General features: G+C 38.6%; 1 protein-coding gene across 8 annotated transcripts in view; it reads left to right on the top strand.

The window, feature by feature from the left end:
- Positions 1 to 25,417, top strand: part of PATJ (PATJ crumbs cell polarity complex component) — a 371,435-nt gene that overhangs the window by 153,652 nt on the left and 192,366 nt on the right. For all 8 annotated transcript variants that reach the window (XM_045064632.1, XM_045064627.1, XM_045064628.1 and 5 more), the window contains one exon: positions 9,811 to 9,910. In XM_045064632.1, coding sequence (XP_044920567.1) covers positions 9,811 to 9,910 — 100 coding nt within the window. The remainder of the gene's footprint in view (positions 1 to 9,810; positions 9,911 to 25,417) is intronic.

Consider the following 25,417-nt stretch of genomic DNA (forward strand, 5'->3'; position numbering starts at 1 on the left):
TTTTTTTGCACATTGCTGGCACTATTTCCATTAGGATTTTTGCATCTGTGGTTAGGAATGAAATTGGCCTGGAATTTACTGTTGTATCTGCTTTTGAATATATGAGACTACTAAAATGAATAGTGGGTGTATTTCTTCTTTTTTAGTTCTCTGAGCATTTCTGTAAAATGGTTATTATTCATTCCTTAAATCTTTGTTCACACTAGCTTATGAAGCCATTTTGGGCCCGTGTTTTCTATGTCAGAAAAAATCTAAAATACTGATTCAGTTCTTCAGTACTTATGGAACTATTCAGATTTTCTGTTCTAGAGTCAGTTTTTGTTATTGATTCTTTTCCAGGAATATGGATGTCACTTAATTTTTTGTATTTGTTGGAATAGAGTTGTTTATTTTTTTTTTAAGATTTTATATATTTATTGGACAGAGAGAGCACAAGCAGAGGGAGTGGCAGGCAAAGGCAGAGGGAGAGGGAGAAGCAGGCTCCCCACTGAGCAGAGAGCCAAATACGGGGCTCGACTCCAGGACCTTGGGATCATGACCTGAGCTGAAGGCGGACACTTAGCTGACTGAGCCACTCAGGCACCCCAAAGTTGTTTATTATCTTAGCTTGAATTATGCTTGCTCTGTTTATAGTTCTTTTTCATTGTGAATATAGTTTATAGTTTACTTTTTACTTCTTAATCTTGAAAGTAATTGTCGTTTAATTTCTCAAAAAAAATTTTTTTGTAGTTGACATAACATTACATTAGTTTCAAGTGTGTAGTTCCTTCATTTGAAGTTCTGATTTTTGATCTGTGTTAGTCATCTCTGTTGCATCTTTATTCTTTTAATTTATTTGTCAGAGAGCACAAGAAGGGGAACAGCAGACAAAAGAAGCAGGCTACCTGCTGAGCGAGGAGCCTGATGTGGGACTCAATCCCAGCACTCTGGGATCATGACCTGAAGGCAGATGCCTAACCCACTGAGCCACCCAGGCATCCCTATTCTGCTTGATTTTGTTCGCATCTTTATATTGCCTTATTTTGTTTGGTTTTCTTCTTCTACCACCCCCTACCATAATCTCTAAGTAGTTGTAGAATTTATTAGTTTTTTAGCTATTTTTTAAATAAAATAATCATTTAATACCATATATTTCCTTTTTTTTTTTTTAAAGATTTTACTTATTTGACAGACAAATTACAAGCAGGCAGAGAGGGAGAGAGGAGGAAGCAGGCTCACCACCCAGCAGAGAGCCTGATGTGGGGGTCAGACCCAGGACCCTGAGATCATGACCTGAGCTGAAAGCAGAGGCTTTAAACCACTGAGCCACCCAGGCACCCCCATGTATTTCCTTTTAAGTCATTATTTACATCCCAAGATTTTAAGTTGAATGTTTATCATTCAGTACTGTTTTTTAAGCCCCCACATTTTCTTCTTACCCAAATATATTTAGAAATGTATCTTTAAACTTCCACATGAATATTTTTAAAAACCTATTATTTTCTAACATATTTCCATTATAATCAAAGATTGTGGTTTATGCAACATTCTTTTGCATTAGTTGAGACTTTTTATGTCCTATCATATTCTCAGTTTTAAATTTATTACTTATAAATTTACTATTTGTTATTATAAATTTATTATTATAAATGTATATCTCTGAATAGCATAGTAGGTTTTCGTTTGGAAGATTTTTTTTTTAAAGATTTTATTTATTTACTTGACAGAGAGAGATCACAAGTAGGCAGAGAGGCAGGCAGAGAGAGAGGAGGAAGCAGGCTCCCCGCCGAGCAGAGAGCCCGATGTGGGACTCGATCCCAGGACCCTGAGATCATGACCTGAGCCGAAGGTAGCGGCTTAACCCACTGAGCCATAAGTAATCTTTATACCTAACATGGGTCAAACTCGACCCCAAGATCAGGAGTCACACATTCTACCAACTGAGCTAGCCAGGTACTCCTAGCATGATAGTTAATTGGGTGTAGACTTATATACAAAGTCAATGGAGCAAATTAATTAATTAAGTTATTCAGGTACTCTACATACTTGTTTTCTTGGGGGAGAGGGTCATGGTAATCTAGCAGTCTCCCATTTTGATAGTAAAATTAGTCTGTTTTTCATGTAGTTTTTCAGTTTTTATTTTCTACTTTTTCAAGTTAATTTATTAGGTGTCTGCAAGTTTTAAACTATCTGTATTCATATGTGGCATTATTTAGTAACGTCCTAACATGTATGTCACCTAGTATCACTGAATCTCTGCCAACTTTATTTTCATGCTTTGCCTGGATTTTAGCTTGGAAATTTTTGAGCCACACACAGAATGAATTCAGGTCTCCAACCTGAGAGAGTCTGGGCTTGTAAAGAATTCTGAGGGAATACCTTTTTTTCCTTTTTTCTACCTCAAGCTAAGTCCAAGACCAGGAAATATCCTCACTATCTTCTGTGGTCAAGATTTTGGTTTGTTTGATTTTTAAAAAAAAATATTTTTTCTATTTATTCATGAGAAACAGAGAGAGAGGCAGAGGGAGAAGCAGGTTCCCCACTGAGGAGGGAGCCTGATGTGGGACCCAATCCCAGGAGCCTGGGATCATGACCCAAATGAAGGCAGATGCTTAACCATCTGAGCCACCCAGGCGCCCATGATTTTTTTTTTTTTTTTTAAACTTATTCCATTGTAGGTTTCACCCTGTTAAAGGAAAAACAAGCAAACAAACCAGTAACTGAATTGAACACTTGGGAAACCTGTATTTGCAGACATGTACACAGGGATCAGTCAAGGTTTCTGGAAGATTTGGGGCACAGCATTCTTAAAAGGGATAAGAAAAAGGAAAGTTAAATTATAGATTATATAGATTATATCAGTTTTAATTAGAGGGTTGTGTTTTAACCTGGTTGGCCACCTTGTTTGAATTCAGATTTTAATCACATTGATTTTAATCAGAATAGCAGTAGCGTATGTTACGTGTTCAGGATTGTGTAGTTTTTGGCAGTCACGAGTAGACACAGATAAATACTATAGGTTCTGGAAGACCATGGTTGTTGCTTGTAGAAGTATTAGTTAGCGGCATGATCCAGGTCATGACTTGCAGAAATCTTTCTCAGCCTTTGGGAGGTAACAACCTTTATTTACAGGAATTAAATGTCTAGAAATAAAAATCTATGCTGATTACTAACAGGAGATTAGTAGCTCAAGAGAATGGGGAACCAGGGAATGGGGCAGGAAGGAGGAGGGATTACAAAGAGGCATGGAGAAACTTTTGGGACCGATGATTAAGTTTTTCATCTTGACTAGGATGATAAATTCAAATTGTACAAATTTAATTCAAATTGTATTTTAAAATGTGTATAGTTTTTCAGGATGCCTGGGTGGCTCAGTGGGTTAAGCCTCTGCCTTCGGCTCAGGTCATGATCTCAGGGTCCTGGGATGGAGTCCCACATCTGGCTCCCTGCTCCGTAGGGAGCCTGCTTCCTCTCTCTCTCTGCCTGTGTCTTTGCCTACTTGTGATCTCTCTCTCTGTCAAATAAATAAATATAAATCTTTAAAAAAATGTGTATAGTTTTTCATGTCAGTATATCGCAATGAAGTTGGGTTTTTTTTTTTTGAAGATTTTATTTATTTATTTGACAGAGATCACAAGTAGGCAGAGAGGCAGGCAGAGAGAGAGGGGAAGCAGGCTCCCTGCTGAGTGGAGAGCCCGATGCGGGACTCCTTCCCAGGACCCCGAGTCCATGACCTGAGCCGAAGGCAGAGGCTTTAACCCACTGAGCCACCCAGGTGTCCCGCAATGAAGTTTTTAAAGACAAAAATTCCCTGCCTTCCATTCTAGTGGGGCAAGGCAAACAAAGAGGAATTCACTGACTGCTTTCTTAAAGCAATCTGAGGACAAGACATGAAGACCCACAAAATGTGACATCTGAAAGGGCTGGAAAAGAAGCCCCATGGAGACAGGGAGCTCATCTGTCTCATCATTACTCTCTCTCCATTGCCCAAAACACTGCCTGGCACCTCATAGACACATAGTATGTACTTGTTGAATGAATAAAGGATCCTGAAAACAAAACATCTCTGGCTTTAGGTCCCCAGGAAGGGCACATGTGTTCTGGGCAAATGCCGCCTTCCTGTGCCCCATTTTACCTTATGACTTGAGATTTATGGTTGTTTCTGGCTTCGGTCATGTTACAAAAGCATGTTTTTGAAAGTTTATCTGTCATCGTTTTGTGGTTAATTTAGTCTCAGAATATTTAGTCTATCCTGTTGCTGGAATTTTTGTCAGTTCATATCTTGATTCAAAGATCTGACCGTTCATCAATTGTTTTTTGGAATCCTATATATAGTGTGGCAGTTCGGAAGGTGCAGCCTTCTGGGGATATAACCTCATAAAGGAAGCAGACAGGGATTGGCCTGTGGGGACACAGATAATAACTGCACACAGATGAATAAACCGGCCACTAATTTAATTACTTTGGGGAACAAGGTAATTTAGTTGATGCAGGATAATTCCACATAAGATCCCAGGAAGGAAAAAGATAAATATATGGTTCTTACCAACTTTGGCCTGTTCCATTAAACCAAAATGAATCTCAATACAATGCAAAGATATTTGCATTCAAATTTTAAAAATACAGTAGTAGCTTGGTAATACCAAAAGTTACAAGTCAGTCCAGCTGAATTTTTTGGTGCAGAAAATAACCACTGAATTAACATTGCAGTGAGAGAGGTCCTACCAGTATCTGCATCTCTGTTACAGGGTGATGTCTCTGTGGTTACAAGATTTTTTAACTGTTTTCAGTGGTTACAGGATGTCCTTTACTGTGTGTCTTCTCTGAAATTAGGTTATGTGCCAAGCACTGTTCTAACTTCTGGAATGATGAAGCGTCTTTATTCCAAGAGGTGCACCGATGAACCTGACACGTAGTGAAGTAGAAGTACAATTATGGTGCTAGAAGCACACACAGGATGCTATAGGAGCACAGGCAGGGGACGTTCCCAAAGTTGGGACATCAGATGATTACAAATTATATTATCTCTTCAGAAATCTCTTTTAAAAGTATCATCATTAAAAGTTATTCCTTTTATGCATTATTTCCTCCTTAATACAAAAGCAGTGCATTTTCTCTAGAATTACTGAGTATCGAAAAAGAGACTTGGGCGCCTGGGTGTTTCCATTAAGTAAGTGTCTGCCTTCAGCTCAGGTCATGGTCCTAGGGTCCTGGGATCGAGCCCCATGTCGAGCTTCCTGCTCAGCTGGGAGCCTGCTTCTCCCTCTCCCTCTGCTGTGCCTCCTGCTTATGTCTCTTCCTCTCTCTCCACCCCCCTCAGTCAAATAAATAAAATCTTAAAAAAAAAAAAAAAAGAGAGAGAGAGAGAGAGAGATGATAAAAAGCACCTGAAATGAGGTGCTTGGGTGGCACAGTCAGTTAAGTGCCTATCTCTTGTTTTCAGCTCAGGTCTTAATTGAGAGCGGGGGCGGGGGGGGGGCCTCCATGCTCAGCTTCCAGTCTGCTAGCAGTTATCTCTCTCTTTCTCCTTCTGCTCTTCCCCACCCTCACTCCCCACCCCGAAAATAAAGAGGAGAAAAAAAAAAATCACCTGAAACTAATTACTAGGACAGGTGTAGGCTAGAAATGGAAATTTTGGCTTGACATCATTTACATTAAAAAAAAGAAAAAAAAGGAGTGTGTGACTAAGAAACTAAGTTACCAAAAAAATACATAAATAGGTCTTGAATAATGGGGTGCCTGGGTAGCTCAGTGGATTAAAGCCTCTGCCTTCGGCTCAGGTCATGATCCCAGAGTCCTGGGATCAAGCCCCACGTCAGGCTCTCTGCTCAGCGGGGAGCCCGCTTCCCTTCCTCTCTATCTGCCTGTGTCTCTGCCTACTTGTGATCTCTGTCTGTCAAATAAATAAATAAAATCAATAAAAAATAAATAAATAAAAATAAAATCTTAAAAAAAAACGGGTCTTGAATAAATCCATAGGATTTTGTTTTGTTTTCTTTTTCTTGTTTTGTCTCAGTTCACTATTGTCTGTGCTGTTTTTCCTCATGGAGTGTGAAATGACAGGTCACCAGGTGTCTTAAACATACTGATATTAACTAGATACCCGTAACTCTTTGGTATTTTCCTTCTAAAATTTTCTTCAGGGTTTCTTCATATATCCTTTGTCTTAAAGGAGTCACAGACAACGAAAACAAGTGGGAGATGTTCGTTCACAGAAGTAGTCTCCTGCTGTTAGCTCTCTTTTTATGTCTTACCCACATGAAAGTGTCGTCTCCCACCAAACATAATCGTCCCTAAAAATGCAGTCATGTTAAACTTAAAAAAATGTGTCTATCCCAAGTAAGTACTTAAAGGGAATACACTTTATGTATGTAAATTATTCCTCCATAAGGTTGATGTGAAGACACGCATCTGTTTCACGTGGGAAATCTGGACATGCTAGAGCCTGGAACTAAGTAACCTCATGAAGGTGTTTGCAAAGTTCAAAATGATTTCTTGTGATCCTACTGGTGGTGCTTAGAGTGATATAGGATGCGCTCTTTGATTATTCTTAACAGCAACAGATAATAGAGTGTCCCAGCATGATATCCCACATTGTACTAGGTCTTAGAATTGGCTGACAGTACTCTGCAGTGTGTAAGTATTTTGTGATATTCTTTTCTATGTATCTGTGTACATACATAGCATGTAGACATGTGGGGATCATACAGCATTGGTGTAAACATTTTTTAGTCTTACATATCTTTGCTTTATACTCCACATCAGTAAGAGCAAGGATATCAGAACATGTAACGGTTTCTAAATTTAAATCACCAAATCGCTTTTATATGGTGAATCTGGATTGTTACATTGAAATGCTTCTGAGTTAGTTGTTTCTGTTAAAAGGGATTTGGGTTTTTAATTAAAAGGCTGTAACATCTAAGGTAGTGCGAGTGTAGTTTTTTTTTTTTCTGGAAAACTCTGGGAATATTAGATTTAACTAATCCTCATTAGTCTCTACGAACTGATCAAAAAGAGTTTTTTTCCCCTAATTTATGAGCACCCTCTGAAGGTAGGAAAATATTTCTTGCAGTGAGAGGTAAGGGCTTCCCTGGCTTTCTGATACACAGAGTACTTTCAGTTTCTATCCCTGCTGCTTCAGCCACATGATACATGTAGACCCAGAAACACACAAGCCCCTATGTCAAAAAGCTATTCTTTCCACTGAACTCAAGATCTGTTATACAAAAAACACCTATAGGCAAGCAGATTAAATGACCTTTGCCCTTGTCTCACTCTGTAGAGAATAGATCCCTGTAGAACCAATATACAGTAGATCCTCAAATACCACTACATTGTCAGACCATAAAACCAAACTCTACTTATTGCTACTACCCATGGGAAATAACTTAGAGCCCCAGTGCAAATCAGAACCAAACTTGGCTTAGTATCAGAAACGGAATCATAGTGTTGGAAATAAGAGAAAGAGAATCAAAAATACAAAGTTCTGTTGCCACCGGGGATTTATTGTGGGTGCCAAGAAATCGTGTATATGGGCTTAAGTAGCTCATGAATTGCCTATTTCAAGCATCCCTGTTTAACTGTTTCTGGAAGGTGAGTCTACTTGAACATCTCAGGGGGACTTCCATAACTGTCAAAGTATAATTTCAGGAAAAGAAAATGTGACCTATAAAATTATGCAAAATGTACAGTTATTTACTTAACTCATTAATGAGGGAGCCAACAAGACAGCCTGGTTCAGAGAGAATTGGAGAGAATGAAATATTTATTAATTGTTCAAGGAAAAAATGCATGAGTGCCTGGATGGCTCAGTTGGTTAAGCATCTGCCTTCAGCTTAGGTCATGATCTCAGAGTCCTGGAATGAGCCTCACACAGGGCTCCCTGCTCAGCAGAAAGCCTGCCTCCGCCTCTGTGCTTATGCTCTGTCTCTGTGTGTATCAAATAAATAAATAAAATCTTTAAAAAAAAAAAAAAGAACAAGTTAGATTCAAATTAAGATACAATTTGAATTTACATCTTACTATAACCTTTGGAATTACCCTTTCTACAGGAATAAAATAATTTGCATCTCCACCAAACAAAATGAATATGCACTGCTATTGGACAAGAATTTTTCCATCATTGTCATTTTTCTGGAACAGAACATGGTTAGAAGACCTAGTCAACATGACTGACAACCAGTTACTTACTCATTCCGCATGTAGTTAAGGGAGGCCTTCTTTGTACCAGGCACTGCTCTCAGAGCTGAGGATACCACATTATTGTTCTCTGCCCTCATGGAGATTGCATTCACCTGGCCTCCTTGTATGTCCCTTGCTCCAGCCTTCTTTGTCACAGAGAGAGCCAGGTCCTGCCCACAACCTTCCCTCGTGTGCAGTAGAAAGAGGCCCCAGGTATATGGCAACCCACATTCAAACTTCAGGGTGACCAAGACATGCTTATCCTATATTCTCGAGAGTGTTGGTAGAAGTTAATTTTAATAAATCAGTGGTGTAAACAGTTCCTTCTTAAACATGTTTTTAGAATACTGTTAAAGAGAATTCTGTCTCTTAATACTAAAAGCTGACTGTCCTTGTTCTAAGTACTGTTTGTGACCTAGAATGATCTGGTTCCGAGGGAAAGGTTTACTGAGAGGAATTCATTTACCTTCTTTACTCTTCATTTAACTCACTTCTGAGGTTTTCCAAGCAAGAATAAAGACAGAGCATGATCACATTGCTGTCTTCTTTTGTTGCTTAATAGACATTTTGTATTTGGCATCTTCTCTTTCTTCATCGCTCCTGCATTTTATTGATTTTTGGATTTTCTACAGATAGATGCAGTGCTCCTTTGGTTAGCATTATCTTAAATAAATTTGGGTGTGTGTTTTTGTTTATGGATTTCCAGATAGTGTTTTCTGCTTTGGAGGAATTTATTACATGCCTGCTTTCTGTAATGGACCAGTCATTCTCCATTTACTGGAGTGTATCCTGCCATTAGTGGTTTTGTCTTATAAAGCATAATTGAATGTACTCTATTGAAACCCTGGAGCAAAACAAATCTTAATCCAGTTATTTTGGTATTTGTGGAGTGCTTGGGTATATCAGCTCCTATTCTTTTTAGCAGCTTGGATCTCCGTAAACTTTAGCATGTTTTATTTTTCCCAGCGTTCAAGAAAATGTCTACGTTCTGTGAAGGTAATCTGATCATTGAGTTTTGTTCTGCTTTCATTAAGTCCGAACCAAATATTTATGGGATGTTTCATTTGGTTGTGTAAATTTAAAGAACACTTACCCAGAAATATAAAGAGTATTCATCATAAAGATATTTTTTCTTTTTGAAAACATTAAAATGTGTGTTGACTATAAATTGCAGATGAATATTTATTGAGTTAGAAAACCTTGGTATTTCACTTCAGCTGTTTTTTTCAAGAGTGAAATCTGTACCTTCTACAACTTAATACAGTTTAAATAAATGTAGAATTAATACAGTGGATAGTCTTTACATTTGTTTTCAAATATCTTTCATTTGCATTAGTTGGTTGGTAACAGTGTTAACAAAATATACGTAATTGACTTTCTGACTAGGGAAAGGAATGTGTTCTTCTGGGTAGGTCAACAGTCTTAAATGCTGTGTTTTTTTCAACTGTTTTCGGTAGTGGTGTGCTCTCAGCACAGTCACTTACATAATAAACATAAATATAAGAAAACAAATTGTTTTGCAGTGCCGGCTATATGACTGAAATTGGATACAGTCAAAATATTTCCAGATTATTTTTTTAGGCTGTTTGTCACTGAGGAAGAGAACTGTGCAAAGGCCATTAACCCTTCTCTCTACTTTCGCATTTTCAGAGACAAGGAACTGCTCCCCCTCCAATGAAATTGCCACCTCCTTATAAAGCTCCATCTGATGACAGTGACGAAAATGAGGAAGAATATGCATTTACCAACAGTGAGTCCCTTTTCATTATTGGAAGTGAATGCAGAGTTCATTAAATTGTGCTTTGGGGAGTATTGTCGATTATCAAATGTGGTGTTGTGGGTTCTTAGAAAATGGGTATAAGCATATCATGCTGAAAAGAAAATGTTGTATCTCCTTAACTTTAACATGCATAACATGTATTACTTTAATGCATAACATGCATTACTTTATTTCCCTAAACTTTACTCCTTAATACTAATATAATATTAGAGTGAATAACAAAGGCAATGCGTTATACACTATTTTCTCTACATTGCCTCCTAACCTTACTGTTTGGCTGTGAACACAGAAATGCTAAGAAGTCCTTTAATTCCAGTTTGACCTACAATAATCTGAGCTGGATATGTGTGTCAGGTCTTGATTACTTGCTCTATTCAAATGGATGGTGATGTTACTAAGGCAAAATTAGAAAAGACTCCAGTCGTATTTTCTCCTTTAGAGTTCCTTTCATGATTTTTCTTTGCATTAGATGTATCAAATATACATTCATACATATATTTAATGGAGCCTTTATTTAAAAGAATTTGCATTTCTTTTATGCATGTAAAGTATATGTACTTAGATCTGATTGCTGTTGTACATGGAATTTCTTTGGGGAGTATGAAAATACCCTAAAATTAGATTGTGGTGATGGTTGCACATTTTGCAAATGTAGTAAAACTCCCAGGATTATAAATTAAATGGGTGGATTTTATGGCTTGTGAAATATGTATATGTGTATATGTGTGTGTGTATGTATTCTTTTAAATATATATTCTTTTAAAAATGATCTTGTTCCTTCCACAAATTAGAAAAAGAGTTTGATACAGATACAGAAACAGTTAAAATTCTGGCCGCATCACTTCTTAGTGTATGACCTTCAGCATGCCCTCTTCTATAAAAATCATGGTTCTTCCTTTAGAGGGGTGTGATGAAGATTATAATAAAGTGATAAAGCCTTTTATCCTGCCGTGTAATGAAATTTCGACAAGTATTATAGCTCTTACTACTAATAATTATTATGTTGATTTTATAACTGACATTTTTCTAAATACGGTAGGAAGTCTATAAATTTGAATATAAATAGATATGTTTATAACCATCTGGTTGGTTTTATAAAAGAATTGATTTGCACTTTGGTTTTACAGAGCCCTTTCTCATGCGTTATTTTCTTCATTCAACAACTCTCTCTTGAAAGCCAACTGCTTTTTACTAACAGTATTAAGTAAGTCTGTCATGAAAGAAATAAAACATAGCTTGTTTTTTCTTGTTGGGGGTCACCAACCTGGAAGGGAGGATACAAAGGTGTCGGAACAAAAATTTTTTTTTTTAAAGATTTTTATTTATTTATTTGACAGAGAGAGATCACAAGTAGGCAGAGAGGCAGGCAGAGAGAGAGAGGAAGGCAAGCAGGCTCCCTGCTGAGCAGAGAACCCGATGTGGGGCTCTATCCCAGGACCCTGAGATCATGACCTGAGCCGAAGGCAGTGGCTTAACCCACTGAGCCACCCAGGCGCTCCCAGAACAAAATTTAATCAATGTGCCTAGTGCCTTGGCTGACCACCTCTTCTGGAGAGTTACACATGATGGAGGTGATTGATAGGTGTCTGCGCGCGTGGAACATAATCCCTTGTTCTGAGATGGGTATTAGGACAGCTACAGCAGAGTGGGAATAACTCGTTGGTTATTCATAATTTCTGGGATGCTAGAATTTGCATAGTTGTTAGTGCTGGGTTCGTAATCAAAGGAGTGAGACTGATACAAAGCGAAAGTCAAACAAAGCTTTATTTCGCGCCAAGCATCGAGAATCAAACTGACTGTCCAGGGCCGTCTCTTACAAAGAGGCGACCTCTCTCTGCCTTACAGACTAACTTTTAAGGGCAAAGGCCATATGGTTGGACCTGGCCACGCACAGGTGGCCAATGAGATTGTAACACACAGAGAAAGCTGTGCTTTCTCTCATGCTAGGTCACACATAAGTGACCAATTGAATCAATTGAATTACAATTTACCCTATAGTAGATATTTGAACTAACCTATCACCTTGGTCAGAATTGGCGCCCAAAGGGCGGGTCCATACTCCTTGGTAGCTAGGGAGACAGTATGCACCCCCACTGATTGGATACCTCTACCTGGCCTGACCCATCCTTGTATTTGGGCTTTGTTACTTGGGACTGGTTTCTGGGACTTGTTTTTAAGTAAGTCCCCTAGGGGGAAAAGGGGTAGGGACAGTTTTAAGTTTTACTGCATAAACAAAATCACTGTTTAACCAGATGGGATGGCTAAATAGGCCCTTACATTAGGAAATCTGATCTAGGCATGTGACCAAGACTGTGTTCTAATCCTAGTTCTGTTCTGTTTTGAATTCATGGACCAGTTAATTAACCCCTTTATGGCTCACACTTGCTCCTCTGTAATAGGGGGAAGGGATGTCTTGCGATAACCTTCCTCAAAGGATTGTTAGAATCTGAGGAGAAAAGCATTTAAAGAGCTTGGTGTAAGGACTGTGATACCTAGTCAACACTCTGGTGTCGATGTGCCAGGCTTCTGTGTGCTGCTAACCCAGTCGACATACCAGCCTGTGAGGTCTCTAATTATACAAATAAGGAAACTGAGGCTCAGAGAAATTTAAGGAATATGTTCAAAGTTACTCAGCCGGTCGGCAGTTAGAAATGTAATTTAAACACAGACTCTCTGACTCCAGAGCCTGTTCTCTCCTGTGTACTTCCCATTAACTTAAATCTCATTTACTGTGGCAGAAGTAGGTACAAAGTGTTTGGGGTTATCTAGTGAGTATCACTATGAGGCGAGAAGGTGGGACAGCAGCACCCTCCCCAGAGCTCCGGTTAGGTACCTGTGTGTTCACACATGTGCGCAAACACATTGACAGCATTCGTGGGGTTTGGGAAGACACCGATATGCACTACATACAGAAAAAACTTCTGATTCCTAGATCATCTTCTAATTGTAACATTTCACAGGTTCTCCAGCAAATATATTTGGGCCATGAATATGACTTACCATTTGTTTTGCTCCCTAATTTTTTCCTTCTCAGCATACTTTCCCCTTCCCATTTAACTTCTGTTGAATTCACTGTTCATCTTTGTTCAGAAGAGTTTGAACTGTATGGGGTGTTAGATAGTACACATTTAAAATGTAGGTGAGCCCAAAGCCTCTGGCTTTCTTCTGTTTCTTTGTGAAATGGATCCCATGGCTTTTTCTATGTTCCTTAACTCTTACTGAATGCCTACTCTTTTCCTCCATCCAAAACTAAGAGTAGACTGGTTCACTGTTTTATCAGATTCTTATTGTCTCAAAACTAAGTATTTCTTTTTACTGTTGTGAAAATATGACTTTCTAACTTCCCCATGGTCCAGGACTGTGAAGTGGATGGCTGGAATCCAAGCCTTAGGCCCACCAGGACGTGGTAATTGCATTAGAGGGATCACAGACATGAGACACATAAGATTTTAAAGTATAGTTAAAATACTTTTAACTGAGCACCTGGGTGGCTCAGTCAGTTAAGCATTTGCCTTTGCCTCAGGTTGTGATCCCCGTGATCCCCGTGATCCCCGTGATCCTCGGGCTCCCTGGTCCATGAGGAGCCTTGTCCCTCTGCCTCTCTCACTCTGTCTCTCATGAATAAATGAATACAATCCTTAAAAAAATAATTTAACTTAGGTGAGCTTTGGTGAGTTGCTTAGTCATAAACTTCATCCTGCCTAGAAATGTTTCTTGAGTGGATATTATATGTGGGCAGACACTGTTCTCTTAGGGTCCGTGATCAAAGGAGCAAGACTGATACAAAGCGAAGGTCAAGCAAAGCTTTATTTTGCGCCAAGCATCGAGAATCAAACCTACCGGTCGGGGCCGCCTCTTATAGAGAGAGCGACCCTTCCTGGCCTCACAAACTAACTTTTAAAGGGCAATGGCCATGTGGTTGAGCCTGGCCACACAGAGTGGCCAATGAGATTGTAACACACAGAGAAAGTTGCATAGTCATGCTAGGTCACACATGGGTGGCCCATTGAATTACAGTTTACCCTATAGTACCCTATAGTAGATATTTGAACTAGCCTATCACCTTAGTCAGAATTGGCGCCCAAAAGGCGGGGCCCACATTCTTTAAGGAGATAGTGATTGGATGTCTCCACCTGGCCTGACCCACCCCTGTATTTGGGCTCTGTTTCTTAGGACTGGTCAACCATATTTTACTAGTTTCCTGGACTTGCTTTTAAGGAAGTCCCCTGGTGGGGCGGGGGAGGCAGGGTCAGTTTAAGTTTTACTGCATAAACAACAAAATGGCTGTTCAGCCGAGATGGAGCTGCTCTGGCTAAATAGGCCCTTATAGTTCTAGATATTGGGAACATAGCAAGGAAGAAGGTCTCTCTTCTTATTAGCTTATATTCTAGTGGGAGAGAAAGATTATAAACAATCTGATAGTTAAAATATTGATAAATAGTCTAAATAAGACAAAACAACATAGTGTGAGAATAAATGCTTTGGAGGAGTGACATTAAGTACAATGGGAAACAAAGGCCAAGATAAGACCCAAGTGACAAGAAGGAACCAGACGTACAAAAGAGCTGGCCTCTAGAGTCCTATAGATCAGATTTTTTTTCAGATTGTGATCCACAGTAACTTATATTTTACTTAACAACCAAGTATAGATGTGTATACACAGACTTAGTGCATATATAATTGAAACAAAGGTTTCACAAAGTACTACTTTTATAACATAGGAAAAACTATAATTTTGCTATTGTTTCATTTTTTAAAATGATGTTTGCAACTAACTTACTTACTTTCTTTCTTTCTTTCTTTCTTTCTTTCTTTCTTTCTTTCTAGATTTCATTTATTTGTGAGAGAGAGAGCACAAGAAGGACAGGTAGAGGGAGAAGTAGGCTCCCCACCGAGCAAGGAGCTCAAAGTAGGACTAGATCCCAGGACCCCAGGATCATGACCTGAACCGAAGGCAGACTCGTAACTGCCTGAGTCACCCAGGTGTCCCAGCTCAATTTATTTCTTGATTAATGAGTCACAGCCTGCAGTATGAACACTAATCTAGAACTCTGGTTTTCAAACTTCAGAGTGCATCAGAGGGACCTGCAGAGCTTGTTAAAGGATAAGTTGCTGGGCCCACTTCCAATTTCTGATTGTTTATATCTGGAAGGACCCAGTGATTTCTGTTTCTAGTAATTTCCCTGGATGCTGATACTTCTCATCCAGGGACCATATTCTGAAAACCACTGATCTAGCCGTTGTTTAAAGTCAGGGTAGCTGCCTAGGAGTGATGTGTAGACAGCAGCAGGAAGCAAACCCAGCCTGGGCCTTGTGAGGAGCCTCCTAGCATAAGAGCGTTTCCAGGAGGTGGTGGCGTTAGGCAGTTTAAGAAAAGAAGGTGTTGCAAGAAGGGTTTGTCCCTGAACTTCAGGGGCCAACTGTGGAATGATCCTGAGAGCTGGAGGAGGTTAGAATCATGGAAGCAACCATTGAACTTAGCAATGTAAAACTGCTAAGAGGAAAAAGAATGCTTGATAAATGAATGATTATAGAGATTGTTATGAGAATTAAATGTTGGGGCACCTGGGTACTCAGTCACTCAGGCCTCTGCTTTCAGCTTGGGTCATGGTCCGGGGATCCTGGGATCATGCCCCACATTGGGCTTCCTGTTCAGTGGGTTTTTTGTTTCTCCCTCTGCCCCTCTCCATTCCTCTCTTCCCCCTGCTCATGCTCTCTCTCACATGTGCTCTTTCAAATAAATTAAAAAAAAAAAATCTTTAGAAAAAAGAATTAAATGTCAAAACTAATATAGAAAATGTGATACATGATGGTATTTACATCATAGATCCCTTATGTTGCATAGTTGGACATAATTCATGACACTCTGGTGTCTAATGATAGGGTCTGTATCCGTCAATTGAATGAAAAGTGCTTAAATTTTAATTAAGCAGAAACAATTAAGAGTTTATTTTATGAAACATTATGAAACAATTAAGAGTTAAAGAACAGCATCTACATAAGTGCTTACCTATCGAAAGACTGCCGTTATTAGTCCTGCAGGGTGTGTCAAAGAGAGGTTACCAACGGTACAGAACTTAACTTTGTGGTAACAGTCTTTATTTAATACCTAAATGTAAAAGGTCTTGCAAAGGTTCAGGATCACTGAGGGCATGAAGTGTCACTCAGTTCACTATCACATGGTGACTTTCAGATCTTCATTTTTAGGCATAACTTCTCTCTGATATCCTGACCTGTTTTTGGTTGACTGTTGGAAAGATACCATGTTGGGGAGCCTGGGTGGCGCGGTCGGTTAAGTGTCAGCTCTTGATTTGGGCTCGGGTCATGATCTCAGCGTGAGATGGAGCTCCATGTCCTGGCCCTGAGCTCAGTGGGGAGTCTGCTTCTCCTCACCCTCTGCCCCTCACCACACTTGCTGAAATAAATAAATCTTAAAAAAAAAAAAAAGATACCATGTCTTTTTTTCTCTAGCACTTTAAATCTTTTGTGAAAAACAAACTGTGTTTTTTCCTGGAGGCTGACCTTTTCCTTATATTCTTAATTTTTCATAAGATCCTTATCCCAGACTAAAACTTCACCTATGTTTATTATCTCCCTTCCTAGATTAATCTTCACTCTCAATTTCTCCCACATTTGTAGCTTTCTTTGCATTTTTAATGCCACCATTTTAGTAACTATATAGTTGTGATTACAATTTATTGAGTACCTATTGTGTGTCCTACATTTTCCCCCAAGTCTTTAAATGGCTTTCTCATTTGATGTACAGAAGAGTCTCTGGAAGGAGATCTTCTTTCTTGCTGAATTCCACTTAATCTCACCTTCTTTGGAAAACCTTGCCCCACTCCTTATTCTAATCAGTATTCTTATATTGTTTTTATAGCACTTAACAAAATGTGATTATTTATGTGATTATCAGTTTGATATCTGTCTTTCCCTTCATGGTCCGAGAGTCCAGTAATCCTCTGTGTTCTGACCTGGCACGTTATAGAAACCCAGTATTTGGGGCAAATTACTGACGGAGGGTATGTGACTTGCACAGTGATGGCAGGAGTGTGATAAAAATCCATGTGTACTCATAGGGCTTTCAAAGTCTTTCGAGAGACCCTTTCTATTGAGCTGTACCATCCATCTAGTTTCAGAGCCTTCGGTCCAGAACAGCTTGCCTTCTCTCTTCCAATATGTCACCCCTCATCTCCCAAGGGGAGAAGCCACTGCCTCTAAGAACTCCTGCTTTGTTCACTTTTGATCCCAGACATAAAATGCTTTTACTTTACCCAGCCTTTCTAACCTGTTGGTATTCATTCTTTCAACCACATTTTTAAACATCAGGGAGCAGAAGGTTTTGGAAAGACTTTTTGTAACCTCTAAGAGAGTGATCATAAAGAAGCAGTGAGAATCATACAATAGACATGTCTCTTGATGCATATTAGGCTCTAGAAACTCAATATCATTGACTTCTTTGACACTTGGCTTTTAAGTAATACAGCAGAGATGTGAATGGAACCACAGGCTGAAGAGGCCTCTTACAGGCTTTTTCTTTTCTTTTATTTATTTATTTTTAAAGGTTTTATTTACTTATTTGACAGAGAGAGAGATCACAAGCAGGCAGAGAGAGAGGAGGAAGCAGGCTCCCTGCTGAGCAGAGAGCCTGATGCGGGGCTTGATCCCAGGACCTGAGATCATGACCTGAGCTGAAGGCAAAGGCTTAACCCACTGAGCCACCCAGGTGTCCTACTTTACTTTTAAAATAGCATACGCACCTTAGGTGTTTTGTTTTACCCTCGCTCTCAGAAAGGACCCAGGTAATTATTGACCCTGATACATCTTTTGCTCAGATTCCTTCCCCACACCCCACCAAGTCTTATGTCATATGTAATATTTGGTAAAAAGTATATATCTAGGCTCTGGAGCATAATCAAATTATCCTGTGAATGGTCCCACGCAAATAAAAATTAGATTACTAACACCTTGCATCTTTTTGTTTTACTCTGTTTTCTTTCATTTTTTTTTCAGAGACTGTATATTAGCTGAGACCCTCTGAAATGTGATATATTAGCAAATTATTCAGTCATAGTATTTATAAGTTTAGAGGGGGTTGCTTTTTTAGAAAATTACAGCTTCATGGAGCTAAAATCCACATTATTATGTAATTTGTCTACTTAAATATGAAGCTCAGTGGCTTTTTTTTTTTTTTTAAGATTTTTTGGGTTTTTTTGGGACAGATACAGATCTCAAGTAGGCAGAGAGGCAGGCAGAGAGAGAGGAGGAAGCAGGTTCCCTGCAGAGCAGAGAGCCCAATATGGGGCTTAATCCCCGGACCCTGGGATCGTGACCTGAGCTGAAGGCAGAGGCTTTAACCCCCTGAGCCACCCAAGCACCCCTAAGTGGCTTTTATTTACAGAGTTGTTCAACCATCACTACCATCAGTTTTAGAACAGTTAGAACATTTTCGTCACATCCCCAAGAAGTCCTACACATTAACAGTCCACTTCACCATATTCATTCAGAAATTATTTATACTCGTACATAAAATATACATATGTATATTCTAATTTTTAAAAAGACTTTATAGATAATCCACATGTATTCCCATGGAGTGGGTTGGAGAACCTTCCCCAAACCCCTCTTCCTTTTTCCAAAACTAGAATCTGCATCTAAATTTGAAAGAAGACAAGGATGCTGCTAGCTCTCCTCTCCTCAAGAATCTAGCAGTATTGGGGCACCAGGGTGGCTCAGTGGGTTAAGCCTCTGCCTTCGGCTCAGGTCATGATCTCAGGGTCCTGGGATCAAGCCCCGCATCGGGCTCTCTGCTCAGCAGGGAGCCTGCTTTCCCACTCCCCCCCACCCCCGCCTGCCTCGCTGCCTACTTGTGTTCCCTGTCAAATAAATAAATAATTTTAAAAAAGGAAAGAAAAGAATCTAGCTGTGCATTGAGCTCTTGCTGCCTCTTCCCCTTTCCAGAAAGAAAAACAAATAGAGAACAAATTATTATTCGCAAATGATGTCACAGTCAATCTCAAAAATTCAACCCCCCCCAAATTTGTTGGCAATGTTAAGCAAGGCTCTGTATGAATTGCACATATGAAAATACTGTCTAATCAGTATTATCTACTGAAAAAAATATAAAACTTTTCTAATAATGATAATGGGCAAATCAGAAAACATCTAGGAATAATACAATTAGAAATGTAAAACTCATGGCAGTAATCCGTAATAACTTTTTGTCATTTATTTTTTATGACACTATGATGAAAGCTCTAAATCTACCCTCCCAGAAAAATGTATATTGATACACATTGTCATCCATGCATGACCCTCACACACATGTACACTCACACCCACTCACCTACACAGACACACCTCATTTTACCTTATTTTATTTTTTAAAGATTTCATTTATTTATTTGCCAGAGAGAGAGAGACAGTGAGAGAGGGAACACAAGCAGGGGGAGTGAGAGAGGGACAAGCAGGCTCCCTGCTGACAGGAAGCCTGATGTGGGGATCGATCCCAGGACCCTGGAATCATGACCAGAGCCAAAGGCAGACACTTAACCGACTGAGCCACCCAGGTGCCCCTTACCTCATTTTAAATAGGCATCATTTTTGCCTGTTTAGAAGTCTTGAAGTCCATTTAAGAATTCATGGACCATAGGTTGACAATCCCTATAGTTTCTTTTTTAAAGGAAACTGTGGAACTTTATTAAAGAAGATTTGTGGGGAAAATAGAAACGTGTTCTTTTCCTGATTGGAAGAGTAAGTATATTAAAGGTTTCAATTATTTTTAAATTAGTCTGTAAGTTTAAGATCATTTGAATCCAAATCCTAAATATATATAGTCTGTGATTGAAAATTGATTTGGAAGTGAAATGCTAGACAGTTTTGAAAAGTCTCTCCTCGTATCTGAATATATTCTAAACTGGTGGTTTTCAAACTGAACCTGGAGCTTTTAGAAAGGAGAGGGAGTGTTTTCATTGTCTCAGTCAGCTTTTTTCAACTTTGGCACTGTCGCCATTTTGACCAGATGATTGACCACATGATTCCTTTGTTGGGTCGGGCAAGGAGGCTGTTTGCATTGCAGAATGTTTGACAGCATCCCTGGTCTCTACCCACTAGATGCCAGTAGCACTCTCCCACCCCAGTTGTGATGACAACCAAAGATGTCTCCACACATTGCCAGTTACCCCTGGTCTAAACGGTTGGGGGATTCTACTGTCATTTACTAGTTGGGTGGCCAAGAACTTTGCATTTTAATAGTCCCATACAATGAAGAGTTACCCTGCCCAGAGTGCCAATAGCCCTTCTGATTAGAAACAGTGTTTAAAACTGTAGTAGTTAGGGTCCCCCTGGGTGACTCAATCTCAAAGCAGCTGCCTTCGGCTCAGGTCATGATCCTGGGGTCTTAGGATTATGCCCAACATCAGGTTCCCTGCTCAGTGGGGATCCTGCTTCTCCCTCTCTCTTTGTCCCTCCCCACTGTTTGTTCTCCTAATAAATAAGTAAAATCTTAAAAAAAAAAAAAAAAAAACCTGAGGGCGCCTGGGTGGCTCAGTGGTTAAGCCGCTGCCTTCGGCTCAGGTCATGATCTCAGGGTCCTGGGATCGAGTCCCACATCGTGCTCTCTGCTCAGCAGGGAGCCTGCTTCCTCCTCTCTCTCTCTCTCTGCCTGCCTCTCTGCCTACTTGTGATCTCTCTCTGTCGAATAAATAAATAAAATCTTTAAAAAAAAAACCTGAAATAATTAAATCCATTTAGTATTTGCAAATAAAAATGGTCTAGAAATAAACCCAGGTGTTAAGAACATAAAAAATAAGCTTTTTTGAAATGGCAAAAATAGGACTATCCAATAAATGATGGGATATATAATAATTAGGGGAAGAGAATGTAGAGATCTCCATTTCTCATCAAAATTAGAAATTAATTTTGAATATTGTTTGCTTCTAGAAACTGAAACTATACAAAGTCTGTATAGGATTTTCAGAAATGTAATCTTGGTACCAGGAAAGGCTTTTCATACTATTGTATCAACACTACAAAGGAAAATTAAGTTTGCTTATATAATAGCTGAAAACCATTATAACCATGAATATATCTTTAAGTAGTATCATTACCAATAAATATTCAAAATGATCTTAGGTACTGTCCCACAAAATTTATATCCTGATGTAGAAATAGTTTATCCATGTGTAAAAAAGAGTATGAAGAGTAGGGGGATAATAAAAAGTATATATGTATACATAAATATATACACATATCAGAAGAAAAAGACATGAACATCAGTTGAAAAACAAGCAGAGATCAGACAAAAGAAATAGATTTGGGCAACAAATACAAAGTGTTTTCTGCCTTGCTAATAATGAGAGATATATAAATTAATCAGGTTTTTTTGGCGACCAGATAACTTAGGATTTTAAAAATTAATATTGCTCATTTTTGGAGAGGTTTTAGAAAAATAGGAGTACATACATACTGTTGGCAGGAATATGAATTCCTGTACCTCTTTTTGGAGTTCATTTGGCAGCATGTATAAAAAATTTAAATGCGCATGTTCTTTGACTGGATAATTCAATTTTCAGTGAAATGTGTATGTATAGATGTATATACCTATGAAAATGTGTTTTGTCGCATTTTTCACTAATAGCAATTATAGCAGTATGTATTATATGCAACTAATACGTAATAAAGCCTTGATTAAGTCACTTAGTCTCTAAACATTTGTAGCCATCTGACTTGGAACAGGTTGCATCCTTTTCATTTAGATTCCTCATTTGTAAGGTGGAGCTACTCACAGGACTCCTTTCACTGAGATGCTGTGAGACCCTAGAAGAGACAATGTATATAAAATCCTTATATAGGAAGGGACACATATGAAGTATTCCAGAAATGTTAGCTCCTTCTTTTTTATCATCATACAGCGCTCTTCAGTGTTTACCAGATATTGCCACTACAGAATGAAATTTCTGCAGGCCCTCAGTGGCTTAGTCCGTTAAGTGTCTGACTCTTGTTGTCAGCTCAGGTACTCATGATCTCAGGCTCATGAGTTCAAGCCCCATGATGGGCTCCACAAGCCTGCTTTAAAGAAAGAAAGAAAGAAAGGAAGGAAGAAAGAAAGGAAGGAAGGAAGGAAGGAAGGAAGGAAGAAATTAATTAATTAATTAATTAATTAATTTCTGGTATATGTATATATTAAAATTTTGCTGAACCTTACTATAGCTTAATTTTTTAAAATGTTTACAAGGTTTTAAAGTTTAACATTATCATGTAGGAGCAGTACTTCATTAACAGCTCTGTACAAGTGGGCTGCTCCCTGATCATCATTGCATGTTGTGATATTATTCTTCCACGTTCAGTTGAGATCACTGGAAGAGAAAGGCATTTTGGAATACTTCCTTTTTCTTGAGTATTTTTCTCTTTCTTTTCATTATTTTCTTTGGACCAAAAGTAGAATTATCACAGAAGTATCTGTGTATGATGTTGTAATTTTTTTCTGTCAACGGAATTTTACTATTGCATGGTTGATGTTTTACTTCATTCCTCCCAATGTAGGGAAAATATACAGGAAAATTTTTTGACAAAAATTCATGGTCCAAATGGAATTTAAAAATTAAAAATATAGCTTTTAAATATTACTTTAATGTGACTGCTAGTTTGCTAAACAGTCCTACAAAGTTTATGACATGACTTAATCTCCCTTATTCTGCCTTGCAGTATTTAAATATTTAAGAATTTGTTGATTCACAAAGGTTCTTTATAGAGTTAATTCTCTTAATATTCACATTAACTGTTAATATATTTTCCTACTTAACCTTTTAAAAAATTTTAATTTTTTGTACAAAATGGTAACAACTTTCACCCTCATATTTAATTATTTGTAGTATGTTACTCTTATAGTTATGAACATTTGTCCTTCAGTCAGCTGAGATTTCAACATATGAGTCACATAAAGAAATTTTTCACTATAAGTTACATCAAGAATTCTTTTTTTTTTTTTAAAGATTTTATTTATTTGACATAGATCACAAGTAGGCAGAGAGGCAGGCAGAGAGAGAGGAGGAGGAAGCAGGCTCCCCGCTGAGCAGAGAGCCCAATATAAGCCTTGATCCCAGGACCCTGGGATCACGACCCAAGCCAAAAGCAGAGGCTTTAACCCACTGAGCCACCCGGGTGCCCCTACATCAAGAATTCTAACCTTGGAATTAACAGTAAATCAAAACATCAGCCTTGTTTGAGTTACTGCCATTTAATACACAGTTTGTTTTCTATTGTTAATCCATGCTGTCCCAGGATCACTAATCTTGCATGGGTGCAGAGGGACCTGAATGACATCTGTGTATCTCTCAGATCTTTAGCCTTCCAGAAGCCAATACTGAACAGCAGAGTGTAGTCAAATTTTACACCCAAAGCTGAAGTTTGCAGAATCCTTAATATTTTTTAATTGATAAAATTACAAAAGCATGTACACAACTACTTTGAGAGAGGAATTTTGAGGAAAATCTTCTAATTTCAAATTTATTTAATCCACTTTAACTTTGTATAACAAAATATGTTTGTTTGGAAGAAAAAAATCTTGTCTCCCAGTTGAGTAAGAAAACAACCCAGTTTTTAAAAATGGACAAAACTGGGGCACCTGGATGGCTCAGTGGCTTAGGCCTCTGCCTTTGGCTCAGGTCATGATCTCAGGGTCCTGGGATCGAGCCCCACATGGGGCTCTCTGCTTGGCGGGGAGTCTGCTTCTCCCTCTCTCTCTGCCTTCCTTTCTGCCTATCTGTGATCTCTTTCTATCAAATAAATAAATAAAAGCTTTAAAAAAAATAAAAAAAAATAAAAATGGACAAAACAAATAACATTTCACTAAAGAAGATACATAAATGGCTAATAAGCACATAAAAATGCTCAACACTATTAATTATTAGGGAAGTGCAAATTAAAACCACTACTCATTCACAAGAATTATTTATTGTTAAGGTTTTATTTTTAAAGATTTTATTTATTTGTCAGAGAGAGAGAGTGTACATACAGGGGGAGCAGCAGACAGAGGGAGAAGCAGCCTCCCCACTGAGCAAGGACTCAATCCCAGGACCCTGGTAGGCAGACACTTAACTGACTGAGCCACCAGGTGTCCCTCACAAAATAATTTTTAGTAAAAAAGATGGGCACTACAAGTAGAACTCTCATACGCTTCTGGTGGGAATATAAAATGGTACAACTATTTTGGAAAATAGTTTGGTTATTTCTTAAAAAGTTAAACATGGGGCGCCTGGGTGGTTTAGTGGATTAATCATCCAACTTTTGATTTCGGCTCAGGTCATGATCTTGACTCGGGTCATGATCTCAGGGTTGTAAGATTGAACCCCACATCTGGCTCCAAGCTGGCCATGGAACCTGTTTAAGATTCTCTCCCTCTTCCTCTCCCGCTCCTCCACTCCCCCGCAGCACACGGGTGTACCCATGCATGCTCAATCTCTCTCTCTCCAAAAAAAAAAAAGTTAAATATAAGTTTACCACACAATCTAACAATTCTACTTCTAGGTATATATCCAAGAGAAATGAAAACCTATGTCCACATAAAGACTTCTACACGAATGTTCTTTGTAGCATTATTCTTAATAGTTCAAAGCAGGATTAGCCAAATGTCCATCAACTGGTAGATAAACATAATGTATATCCACACAGTGGAATACTACTTAGCAGTAAAAAAGCAAAATACTTATCTATGCCATGATGCTAACTAAAGGAAGACCAGTGCAAAAGACTACCTACTATATTATTTGATTTATGTAGTATGTCCATAAAAAAACAAATTTATAGCTCTAAAAAAAAACACAGGTCATTTTTGCCTAGATTTGGAGTTGGGATTGGGCTTGATGGAATGTTTTGGGGTGATGGAAATGCTCTAAAGCTAGATTGTGGTGATAGTTGCACACGTCTTTGAGTCAGCTGAAAATCATGGAAATATATGCTTGCGACAGGTGAATTTAATATGTGAATTATATTAAATAAAGCCTGTTAAAACTGTTAAAATTATTTCAGAGTTAGACATAATTTTAAATTGAAGAATCGCATTTGTAGGTGAAGGAGGTTAAAATTTTTAAAGCATAGACTTCCAGCTATAAAATAAGTCTGGGGGATGTAATGTACAGCGTGGGGACATTGTTAATAGTACTGCACTGTATATTTGAAAGTTGCTAAGAGTAGATGTTAAATTTTTCATCACAATTTTGCAACAGTGTCTGGCGATAGTGTTAACTAAATCATTTTGCAGTATATACAAAAAGCAATCATCATGCTATACACCTAAAACTAATATAACTTTATATGTCAATTATGTCTAAATAAAATTTTTTTTTAAAGAATCACATTTGTATGGGGCACCTGAGTGGCTCAGTGGGCTAAAGCCTCTGCCTTTGGCTCAGGTCATGATCTCAGGGTCCTGGGATGGAGCCCCACATCAGGCTCCCTGGTTAGCAGGGAGTCTGCTTC

Source organism: Mustela putorius, unplaced genomic scaffold (genome assembly GCF_011764305.1).
Source record: "Mustela putorius furo isolate JIRA1106 unplaced genomic scaffold, ASM1176430v1.1 tig00003853_pilon_pilon_pilon, whole genome shotgun sequence".
Classification (NCBI taxonomy): Eukaryota; Metazoa; Chordata; class Mammalia; order Carnivora; family Mustelidae; genus Mustela; species Mustela putorius.